A 12,386-nucleotide genomic window follows, 5' to 3' on the forward strand; every position below is an offset into this window, starting at 1 on the left:
GTCACTGCGTCAGACAGTGAATGTTTGCGTCGGGACGGGGGCACGGAACTGCTGTGGGGTCGACGAATAATTGGAGATGAAGGAGAAAATGGAAATTAAACGGCGGTTTTAGACTCGCAGCGGCATTATAGCATTGTGTGGTTATTAGTGGCCTCGCTTTGAAGTGACTGTTATATGAAGACTCGCGGAGGAAGTGCTTCAATCGCGGTGAGGTAGCGAATGTAGGGAGAGTTGGGGAGGGCTGTAGCTGCTGGGGTTTTTTGGAGAGGGAAAACAACATGGCTGCTGTGGAGCTCGAATGGATCCCAGAAACATTGTACAACACCGCTATCTCGGCTGTGGTGGACAACTACAGTCGATCAAGAAGGGACATCCGCTCGCTCCCAGAAAATATACAGTTCGATGTCTATTATAAGGTAAGATTGACAAGCCAAGCGACTCAGGTATATCCAGCAGCCACTAGGCTGTGCGAGTTCGTGTAGTCAGCTGCTAACGTTGCTGCTAACGTTAGCGAAATTACGATAACGTTAACGTTACGCTAGTTCTGCAAGGCGCAAAACTGCTCTTTTCGGGCTCAGCTAGCCAATTGTTAGCTAACTTTACTTTAATTTTTGTATCAGTTTAACGTAGCTAGCATATATGTTCAAAGGATGTTTGTTGAATAAGAAACCCTAAACTGCATTGATCCTGTAGCTAATTACATCAGTGACCGTGTCAATGAATTGTGTCAGTGTTGTCATGTAAACTGACAGTGCTTTGTGGCTTTGTTGTTGTCAATAATCTGTTATGACTCAATTTGATTAAAGTGGCCTGTCCTATACAGGCAGACATGCTTGTTGCAACACAACATTTTTGAGCAGTCATTTGTCAATTTTGTACACACAACACACGAAAGAACACTATCTAACAACGCACCTTTAATTTTGATAGAAGTCATTTTTGTTTCCAATGATATTCAGTTAAATACCACATTGACAGTCCTGCTTTTGAGCCACAAGCAGGATCAGAGAAATACTGAGGTCATGAATACCGCTTACTGTTTAGATGTAGCATTTTTACCTTCAGCTACATATGTGCTGATATAACTATACCCAGTTAAATGAGGTCAAATACAGTAGATTGTGCTCACCAGCGTAATGCTTGTTTATGTTGTACGCTGGCGTCTGTGGTTGAGTAGACCTTCCTCCTTAACCAAACACTAATGCAAACTTCTGTAGTAAATGCTATTATTAATGTAAAGACAGACGTTTGCTTAGTCTCCTTAGGGTTTCTTTACATGGTGACATAGATGCCAAGTTGTGAGAAAACATTGAATATCTATAAGGTCTGCAAATACCAATATAATATGCACCATGAATTATGGATTTGTGTAATGAAAAATTGATAAAAAGCATATAACAAGTAATTGTCACTGTGCCTGCATGAGAATTGTGTAAATCTTTTTGCTTTGCAAAACTCTTATCCACTGAGTCTTAAGACTGTAGTAAGCTGATTAACTTTACACTCTGTGTTTGCGGACATAAAATTAGTCATCAACTAGTGCTTGTGATATAGTGTGGATGCGGTCCACTATGGGACAGTTGTGCTTACAGTCAACCAGGTGACATCAAGATACCTTTGAGACCCAGCGCCTTTGATACTGTTCTGTGATGGTGCTATTCAACAATAGATTTGGACAGCAGCCACAAAAACAAGAACAATCTTGTGTTGAACAGTTAATTAAATCAAATATTGTGCCTCCCAGACAACAGGAGGGCATCATCACATTCACACCTCTCTCCATGCTTGTTAACAAATTCAGTTCTGATTTGTAAATACAATGTTTTTTCTGTGATATATGGGAAGACCAGTTTGTGGCAATATTTTTGACAGACTTGGCTCAAAATCCCACTGAGCAGATATTGCTGAGAGTAAGTAGGCACCTTGGAGGTAGATCTGAATGTGCTGGTGGGTAGACCCCTTTCATACAGGAAACTTTTGTATGTTGAGCTCTGTAGAATGTGTTTTAACTGACATTTCACCCATTTGTGGGCGGCTGCTGTGACTGGTTGCTACTGTCCAGCAAGAATTGAAGCTACAGCTGTAGTTCCATGCATAACACAAGGAGAGTTACATGGAATAAATGCCAACTAAAGTTATGTTTAAATTCTGATTTCACACATTGACTTTCTCAGTTATTGATTATTAAAGTAAATTTAAAACTGATGTGAGTTTTCACAAATAATATTTTCCAGTACAATCTGCTTACAATTATTAATTGATACATCATCTTATTCTTAAATGAGATTTGATGATGTAATCGTGTAATTTCAGTTTTTGCTGAAAGAAGTTAACCACCTCAAGAGAAGCAGTTAACTACCAATATTCCATGAGATGATAGTGACATGTGACTCATTTCTTCAATTAACTATGAAGTAATAAGACTAGGCAACACCAAATATATATATATATATATATATATATATATATAATTAGCAGGTGTTAAGCCCATCAGGTTTTTGTCCTCATGGGCAGGTTAAATGAAGTGGCTGGTGACATCATGTGCCACCAAACTAGCCATCGTTTCTTTGGATAATTTGTACTAATCACAAAGCGCAGCTGAGACTTGGGAAAATGTCATTAACTTTGCAGAGATTTTGTAATGAACCAAAGTATTAAACAAAAAACGTGTATGTACTATACAATGATGACAAAACAATGGCACAAAGTCAGTTATCCTCAAGATTCCTTAGTTCATTGAATTGTCACGTCAGCCCTAGAAAAATGTGTTTTCCAGCTCTGAGGCAGATGACCACAACACAGCTTTCTTGATGAATTAGCTGTTTGTGAGCCAGTGTGACTTGAGTTTTTCACTTGATCACATAATCTCACATCTCTTGAACATTAAGTGAGGTTTCACACAATAATTATGATGGAAGAGACACAACTGAGACTGTCAGTGTCCCCCATAGACCCCACCATCGAGAGCCACTGAATATAACAACTTCCAGCTCAGTGCATTTTGATGACAGGCTAGACATCAGCAAATTTTTTTGTTTCAGCTCGTAAACAACAGACAGCATTTTTAAAATCATCTCTTAAAGCACAGCTGTAATGGACAAAAAATTAGGACAAACTTCACCATTGTAGTTACAGATGGGGCATTTTGTATTAATTAGATCACTTATTACCTGTTGGCTTGACCTTGTGCTCCTAATGGATGAGTTGGCATTTGTATTATTGTCAGTGAGTGTACATGCTCACATTATGCCTCTACCTGTGTGTCTCTCTCAGCTTTACCAGCAGGGCCGGCTATGCCAGCTGGGAGGAGAGTTCTGTGAGCTGGAGGTGTTTGCAAAAGTGCTGCGGGCTTCAGACAAAAGGTAAGAACATAATGGGACAAAGCTTTGCCTGAAAGGTCGGATCATCTACCCTGGCCCATCAGTTGTCTTACAAAATGGTTCTAATGACTGTGTTCCCTTAAAGAGGCAGCTGTCAGAGCAGTGTATGCTGTATGTGCTGAAAGATGTATTCAGTAAATACGGTTGGATAGTTTGTTGTTGTTCTGTGTGGATCTTACCAAATGTACCTAATTTATAGGGGTTTCACGATTCTCCATATCTTTAGATTTGAAGGTCATAATGATTTGATTTTCAATTTAAACCTTTTTTCCAGCACTGTTAGCTATGCAGTGTTAGACTGTCACATCTGGATTTGTTAAGGTCAAAAGGAATCCATAGTATAACAAAACATACCATCCCTCTGGAATGCAACATTAAACAACAAAAGATGGAAATTCAGTTTGTTAGGTAAATTTAAGTTCACTGTCTCAGATCTGTCCTGAGTAATCCCTCTACCTAATCGAATCTATAAAGGATCTTGGAAACAAAGAAAATATATCCAACTTCTCCAGTGCTGTCAGAGTTACCTCATGCACTGCTCAGTTGATCCTCTTCAGCTGTGTGTATCTTTGAGGGTTTTTCTGTTTGTTCTTGGGACGTGTGCCAGACGTGCTCAAATAGGCGGAGGTGGTGTGAATAAAGTAGAATTAGTTTTGGTGGTTGAAAACTGAAAGCTCATCCCGTTTGATTTTTGATTTAGATTCACAATCGTGACACAACTCCTAATGAAACAGTCATTATAGTAGTATATGGAGTTATGCCATGTGATTTCTTATCCAGATAAGGACACATCTGGGCATTTATACATACGTAGCACACTCTTTGTGCGTTAAAACAAAGATTAGTGGTGTTTTGAGTCTGTTGAGGGGACCACTTACAGTTTTCACAGCATACTTTTCTGTCCATGCAAAAAGGTAAACATTTCTGGTTCCATCGTATCACATGCTTTCCTTGACTTACACGATATTAAGGATTTGGACTGGCGGTTGAACAGAACATGTTCACTGACATGACCGTGACAATATTTGTTAGAGTACATTGACAAGACTGAAATTGTTGTGCAGCGCTGGACTCTTGTCACATCTGCTTTTAAATTGTGTTGTATTTGCCTCAGTGTTTCACTCATGTTCTCTGTGAAGTGCTCCTCTCCTCTCACTGATTTGTTTGGTTTGCTTTGTGTTCCTTCTGCTCCTGCTGGGACCTGTTGAGTCATAGTCAGCGTGTCTTTTTCTATCAGTTTCAGCAGTTTCACATAGCCACTTTAATTGCCATACCACCTTTCATTTCAAATTCTCTGTGCTTCAACTGAACAAGATGAGTTAAAAATCAGTATAGGAAATTGGTTCTGAAAGAAGATAAATGGAACCCTGATTTGAAAGAGCTAGGGAAATTTAAACCCTTTGCGCAATAAACTACTCTTTAGGTTAAGGTACAATATTGATGTTCTTTCTGTGTTATCTGTGTGGTTGGTGGTGTTGTTTTCAACCTGTGTTGATAGGCTTGCTAAGAATACAATAGTAGTCATCAGCATTGTCATTCAGTGATTAGCCAGAGATTTGGGATGTCTGTACTGCAGGTGTTAGTGTAAAGCCCTAAATATATTTAAATCATTACATTTATACCTTCCACTAACATGCTCCATTCCTTTGCCCTCTTCACTGCAGACACCTGCTGCACCACTGCTTTCAGGCCCTAATGGACCACGGTGTGAAAGTGGCCTCAGTGCTGGCAAACTCCTTCAGCCGCCGCTGCTCCTACATTGCAGAGTCTGACGCCCACGTCAAAGAGAAGGCCATCCAGTTCGGCTTTGTGCTGGGTAAATGGTGGGGTAGGGTGCAGAGCGTTTCACACAGGCATGGTGGGGGTGGTCTGTGTGTAACAGGAACGTAGCAACAATGGGTGAATAAGTGCAGGCCAATCATTCCCCACACCGATGTTATCATAGCTCAAGCTGATAGGAACAAGACGAGGTCGACGTGTAGTATATGGCACGACTGCAGGGTCAGTGTGCTCTGAGAACGTTATTGACGACTCCCAGCACCTCACTGTAAAGGGGGTGATCATCAGCCCTTGATTAGAACACATACATTTGCCAACTATAGACTCTGTACAGTAGCCTATAAGTATATGATTTAAATAAGATAGTGATAGGTGGTGGAGTTGTTCTCCTGCTGGGAAATCAACGAATCCAGGCAATGCATGTGAAACTATGCCCGTTACCTTTATGGCAAATGTGCCACAGCTCAACTGCACAGCAAACAAGAACAGCTCCACCCACTTTGGTATACATTTTTTGGCACACAACCTCAACATCTGTGCTAACTTCCACAGCACATTAGAGATGATATTAATGTCAGTAACAAGCTCATGCAAGAGTTTAATGTAGGACGAGCCTTTTCTCATTCTGTTTCTAAATTCAGCTCAGGTTCTGGAGAGGATTTATTACCTGTCACATTAGATGCTTTAGGGTGTGTTGTACACATTCATAGTTTACACTGCGAGATTTAGAATATCCAGAGGTGACGCTGGAGTAATGTGATATCCTTTTGATTCTAGGTGGCTTCTTGTCTGATGCGGGCTGGTATGGAGATGCAGAGAAAGTGTTTCTGTCGTGCCTGCAGCTGTGCACGCTCCACAGTGAGGTACTCCACTGCTTCCGGGCTGTGGAATGCTGTGTCAGGTCAGTCTCCAATCCTGTCAACCCCATAATATGTGAATATGTGGTTATATTAACCAGGAATTCATTTCAAAGACTCTCTGTGTACAATGTGTAAATTAGTTTACTTTCCTAATTCTCCTCTCAGAGTTGTAGTTGCATTAGACCAGAACTCCCTTGATGTGGTGAGGAAACACAACTGCATCTACAGCAGCATCTATTCTAGTTACCTCCCATAATATTTTCTTTGGTCTGATTTGTTTGTGTGTTTGTCAGCAGGATTGCAGAAATACTTACAAGCCCGATTTTTTTTGGAAACTTTTTGAGATAACAATGAGAGCATTTGGCCTTGACAGCAAAAATGTCATAAAATCTTAGAATCCAGTAGATGGTTGTAAAGTTCACTTGTGACATGACTATGTGAAAATATAGCCAATTGTAGAAATGTGTGTAGTGATCGTCTTACAGAGCAGTCTGGGACAGGCCTTTCACAGGGGAACCACTACAAATACAACTTTATCTGACATATTTAACAAACAAAAGCAGGTGCAACAGATTTATATAACAAAACAAATGTCAGTTACTTATACCATTTTACAGTATGCTTATAAATTCACAAGGGCTGCTGTCTGAAGCCTCTTGTCAAACTTTCCCTTGCTTATTTTCCTGACCGTGGTCGAGAAGCAGGGGAGATTTTCCTCCTGTGTCGAAGCTAACTTCTGCTTCGGGGCCAGCCGATTCATTTTGCAAACGGTGGTGAAACAGCACACGGGAGCTCTGTTTGGTCTTGAGAAGTCATAGCATTTATTTACTGAGTTACTGTGATTTGCACTGGACTTTTACAATGACCTCAACTTATGGCTAACTCTGCGTGCACTTCTGTTTTGCTGCACACATGCCATCACCTGCCTCTCGCCCTCGCTTCACCACTCACTCACATACGTACTGCTCTATTTCTCAAAAGAAGCCACGATAATCTGGCAACACACTTTTTTTTCCTCAAATATGGAGAACGGCTGATCAGTCGGGGCAATGGATTTTATAATTTTCCTCGTAATTGCTTTGGTCTTTTTACTGCTCATACCAAGGAAAGATAGAAGAGTCTGCTGGCTTGTGTCTGGCATTGGCCTCTGGCTAACTTTACTTTTAGCCGCTAACTGCTGGACAAAAGATGCCTCCTACTTCACTGTTAAATTCCCTCTTGACGTATGCGTACTGGAGGGTTAAAGTTTCCACATCACACTTGTGTTAGCTAAATATTGAACCAGGATTGGCTCCCAAACATTGTCACAAATCATACTTGTTGGCGCCACCACTTAAAATTAGATTTTTAGTGAGCATACAGAAAATTTCCACTTTTAGCAGAGAATGTGAAAACAACCTTAATAGTGTCGGAGTCTACACAGTGAAGCTCAAATACTCAGCTCTAGCAAGAGAAAGAAAAACATTTTTGAGTGGAGGGACTTTAATGAATAATCAATCAGAGATGCTTCTTTGTCTGTCTGCATCCGGTAAATAAACTGGATAGACATACTTTTAAGTTTTCCTCTCTTGTCTCCATAGGTTGCTTCATGTCCGCAATGGCAACTGTAAATATCACCTGGGGGAGGAGACCTTCAAGCTTGCTCAGTCTTACATGGACAAACTAGCCAAACATGGCCACCAGGCCAACAAGGCAGCGCTGTACGGCGAGCTTTGTGCCTTGCTCTTCGCCAAAAGCCACTATGATGAGGTATGTATGTCTGACCACAAGTGACAAGACAATTCTGTTATATCTCTATGAGTGTGAGTTTTACAGCATTGCACAGTTGTGGAGAAATGCTGCATATGCTTTTCCTGCATTTTCCAGGCATACAGGTGGTGTATAGAGGCTATGAAGGAAATTACTCCAGGGCTGCCTGTCAAAGTAGTGGTTGATGTCCTTCGGCAAGCCTCCAAGGTCAACTCTTTTCATTTATCTTGCAAGGTTTTATTGAGTTACATTCTGCAAAGACACTTAATTGTATCTGACAAGCCTTGTAAGGAGTTCTCTTGAGCAGACATAATTGTGTGTCTCTCTGCTGCAGGCCTGCGTGGTGAAGAGAGAGTTCAGAAAAGCAGAGCAGCTGATCAAACATGCAGTGTTTCTAGCAAGGTAACCCGCTGTGTCTTATAAAGATGCAACATTATTTTTATTCACTTTTTTATCGTCAATTCTGATTCAGTGTTTTTCATCCTCTAGAGAACATTTTGGACACAAGCATCCCAAGTACTCCGACACGCTGCTAGATTATGGATTTTACTTATTAAATGTAGACAACATATGCCAATCAGTTGCTATTTACCAGGTAAGTAGGTAGAAGTGACTGAAGTGTGTACATGTCCAGTGTTCGGTGCTCTCATTAACCAGTGTGGTGTGTCATTATAAGTCCTTACTTTTTTTGTGTATACCAGACAGCGCTGGACATTCGACAGTCTGTATTTGGGGGAAAGAACATCCATGTTGCCACAGCCCATGAAGACCTGGCCTACTCCTCATATGTGCACCAGTACAGCTCTGGGAAATTTGACAATGCTCTGTGAGTACAAAGACAGACACTATTCCTAAACCAGCCAGCTAATTACATTAGACATGAGCTCCCTTACAGATGAAGCACAAGACCTTGACTCACACTGTGGTGTTCTGTTCTGTTGCTCACTGTATATGTGGCTGCATGTTTTGAGTGTATGATTTTTCATACATGAAAAAAGCATTGGCTCATCTGAGTGGACAGCGTTTCCTTTATATGAAGGGCCTGATTCAAAATTGGGTAATGCTCTGAACTCTTTAACTCTGAGCTGAGTTCAAAACAACTTTCTTCACAGGAAACACTTGACTTTCTTGGAAGTGTTTATCCCGAATAGAATACAGTTTGTAGCCAAGTCTGAGTTGCATGGCATGTTTGGGTCAGTTGCTTTGTTTGTCCCTCAGATTCCATGCAGAACGTGCCATAGACATCATAACTCACATTCTGCCTGAGGATCATCTGCTGCTGGCCTCTTCCAAGAGAGTCAAAGGTGAGGAAATTTTCTGGAAATGCTGGGCTTCTGCCAACTGTGTCGAGGGTACAGTGGGCAATATCAGTCATGCACTCAGTCTTAAGACAAGGATAATGGAATGCTGCTGATAATGGAAATGTGCTTTAATAATAGAGACATTACTCGCCCCATTGTATTGTTCCTTTTGTTTAATCAATAAAAACAGCACAGGAGTAAGCAGGTCTTCATCTAATAGCTTACTGTGGCTGCGTCTTCTTTTTCCATTACTCCCTGCACATTTCAGACCGATCTGCTGTCAGCAAATGCAGAAAATGACCATTGTGTTGTTTTGTACTTTGATGAATGACAGTGGTAAATGCTAAACTCACTGAAACTCTTTGCATTTCCTGTGACTGCGTCATAATAAAAGTTTGACAAATAAAGAGGGTGATAGTGAGCTGATGTTTATATTCCAGAGACTAATTGTGACTTAAAGATTGTGGTGAGTTTCACATTTGGTGGCTCCACTGTTAAATCCTGGGAAGCAGCCTAATATGTTCTTCATCATCCCCTCAGCTCTGATTCTGGAGGAAATTGCCATCGACTGCCACAATAAGGAGACAGAAGAGCGCCTTCTACAGGAGGCTCATGACCTTCACCTCTCGTCACTCCAGCTGGCCAAGAAGGCCTTCGGCGAGTTCAACGTCCAGACAGCCAAACACTATGGCAACCTAGGGAGACTCTACCAGTCCATGAGGAAGTTCAAGGTGACTGTCTGTCTGTCATTCTGTCTGTCTTTGTGTGCAAGTGCATCTTGACTACAAACTCGGCACCAGAATTTGCGGCTTTGGATAGAAAAATATGGCACCTTTGTGATTTGTGTAGACCCGTAGGGTTTCGTATTTAGGCCCAGGCTCTGCGCTCTGGGCTTGACAGACACGTTACGCTTCATGCAGGTTTTTTAACTCCAGGTACTGGTGCAGTAGCTTAAAGCGTTGCTGTTTCAATGAGCTCTAGTAACATACCCTAAAGTAAATCTTAACTACTTTGTTTGGCTGCAGCGAAGTTGAGCCTTATTCTCAGAAGCTTACAGCTACAGTAATTTATAGGCCTGGTCCCTATTTAAAGATACCGATATGCTTTTTCTGATATTTTATTGAAACGGGAGTTGGAAATATTCTTTTTAAACACAGATGAATGTGAGTGTAGCACACAAGGTCAGCATATGCCTCCATTGCATACTGTATGTGAAATGAAAGTAGGGTTGAGTGGAATTTGCCTCCATATCATTGTGGGAAACAGTTAAATAAAAATGTGTAAATCCTAATGGGAAGCACATCAGAACCACGTTAACCCAGAGATGACACACAGCGGCCCAAAAATCACTGCTTTGTGTTAATATTTTTGGCGTATGTGTTCCATATCTCTAACTGTGTTTGTGTGTGTTTTCACGGGGTCCATGTCACCAGGAGGCAGAGGAGATGCACATCAAAGCCATCCAGATCAAGGAGCAGCTTCTGGGCCATGAGGACTATGAGGTGGCTCTGTCCGTTGGCCATCTTGCCTCCCTCTACAACTATGACATGAACCAGTATGAAGACGCAGAGAGGCTCTACCTGCGCTCCATCGCTATCGGTCAGAGTCAGGGAATGGATTTGATGGGTCACCCATGCTGGGTTTCACTTTTTTTTTTTTACCTCTTTTTGATTGTTAACAAAAAAAGACAGATCTGAATTCACTCACTTTATTGTGAATGTGGTACTTTTGTCCTTTGGTGAAGATTAGGCACCAAATATACTTGATTAGGGAAAGATCTTTACAGTTAAAATAAGTACATGAGCTGTGTGATTACATAACTTATCCTTGTAAGTGTATAAATACGAGTAAGCAAATAACAAGGGATGAGGTCTTGATGGGTGGTGGAGTCCAACATAGGACAGTCATGCTGAAGACCAGCACACACCTCTTGTGTTGAAAGGTTATTGTAACCCAAACTCATTATTTCTTTCTCTTTTCCCCCAGTTTTGAATATTTCACAGTTTTAGAGAAAATAGAAATACAAATCTATTGTGTGCAGGACCAATCACATTACAGGCTTTTGCACACAAATATAGGTAGAGTATACACGTGGTGGCCCTGGAACATGGTCACAGTCATGACTCTCTTCTTCTTCCTCTGTTAGCGTTATTGGCAGTTGGCAAAACCGAACCAAGTTGTGAGCCAAAGCTGGCAGTTGAGTGTGATTTGAGAAGCCTCTGTCGTGTTGAAACTAGCCTCTAATAATTGTCTGTCTGAGTGTTAATACTCCATGAAGTTGCATTATGTTCCCTATTAGCACCCCGATTAGCATGTAATAAATACAAATCATTTGGTGCTATATCCAAAGATTATTTTTATTATTGATTATCAGCAAATAAATGTCCAACAGCCAACGACATCTGTTTGCTATAACGTAAGACAAATAATAGGAGTAAATTGCCACATCTTATTAAATGGTTTGACATTTTTGCTAGAGCCTAACTTATACTTGCTTGTTATGGCTAATAATGATAATAGAGAAAAAAAATTCCCAATATAAATATATCTGTTGATTTCATATCTATACATGCACACACACTTTGCAGTAATCCCTCACTTGAGGTTATCAAACAAGGGTTTTCATATCAGCGCGTGACTTACTGATAGGCCAATATATCAGCTGGGTTCTAATTTTTGCTTAAAAATGGTCTTCAGCACTTAAATGATTATCAAAATAGTATTACTTTTTGGTTGAATAATCAACTAATCGTCTATGTGGTGTTTCGTGTGTCCTCACAGGTAAAAAGCTGTTTGGAGAGGGATACAGCGGACTGGAGTACGACTATCGAGGCCTGATCAAACTCTACAACTCAGTGGGCAACTACGAGAAGGTGTTTGAGTACCACAACGTGTTGTCCAACTGGAACCGGCTGAGGGACAGGCAGTTTGCCGTGGCAGATGCCCTGGAGGACGTCAACACTACGCCCCAGCAGACCCAGGAGGTGGTGCAAGCTTTCCTATTGGCTCAGAGCTTGGGCCCCACCCGTCCCTGTCTTGGCTGATTTTTATGAGGGAAGAGAGAAAACAAAGACACGTGGGCTTTGGCCTGGTCAGGACGTGTAATAAGCCCAAATGTGATGCTTCAGTTGCACACAATTAATTAGTAATACACAATAAATTCAAGGGTCACCGGGAAGTCAGGTGGCTTTACAGTCACTGCAGCTGCCAGTACACACACAGACATACACACATGTAGTTGTGGAGTAAAAAAAAAAAAAATAGAGAGAGAAGACACTGTTATCAAACCTCACCCACAAAAAAACACCAAGATGCAA

At 41.1% G+C, this 12,386-nt stretch overlaps 1 protein-coding gene across 1 annotated transcript; it reads left to right on the forward strand.

The window, feature by feature from the left end:
- On the forward strand, positions 1-12,386 carry appbp2 (amyloid beta precursor protein (cytoplasmic tail) binding protein 2). Its single transcript, XM_046388338.1, has 13 exons — positions 1-416; positions 3,274-3,362; positions 5,045-5,196; positions 5,937-6,060; positions 7,600-7,768; positions 7,886-7,975; positions 8,103-8,170; positions 8,258-8,363; positions 8,470-8,594; positions 8,987-9,072; positions 9,610-9,800; positions 10,503-10,668; positions 11,851-12,386. Exons 1-13 carry the CDS (start codon positions 279-281, stop codon positions 12,111-12,113), a joined length of 1,767 nt encoding a protein of 588 aa, XP_046244294.1. The 5' UTR covers positions 1-278; the 3' UTR covers positions 12,114-12,386.

Source organism: Scatophagus argus, chromosome 5 (genome assembly GCF_020382885.2).
Source record: "Scatophagus argus isolate fScaArg1 chromosome 5, fScaArg1.pri, whole genome shotgun sequence".
Classification (NCBI taxonomy): domain Eukaryota; kingdom Metazoa; phylum Chordata; class Actinopteri; family Scatophagidae; genus Scatophagus; species Scatophagus argus.

What these genes read in the sequence shown, in the direction of transcription:
- appbp2 (XM_046388338.1), top strand. Translation starts at nt 279, where the DNA reads ATGGCTGCTGTGGAGCTCGAATGGATCCCAGAAACATTGTACAACACC. An exon ending in GCTGTGGAATGCTGTGTCAG is followed by an intron (nt 6,061 to 7,599) that starts GTCAGTCTCCAA and finishes TTGTCTCCATAG; the next exon opens with GTTGCTTCATGTCCGCAATG. An exon ending in CTCTTCCAAGAGAGTCAAAG is followed by an intron (nt 9,073 to 9,609) that starts GTGAGGAAATTT and finishes TCATCCCCTCAG; the next exon opens with CTCTGATTCTGGAGGAAATT.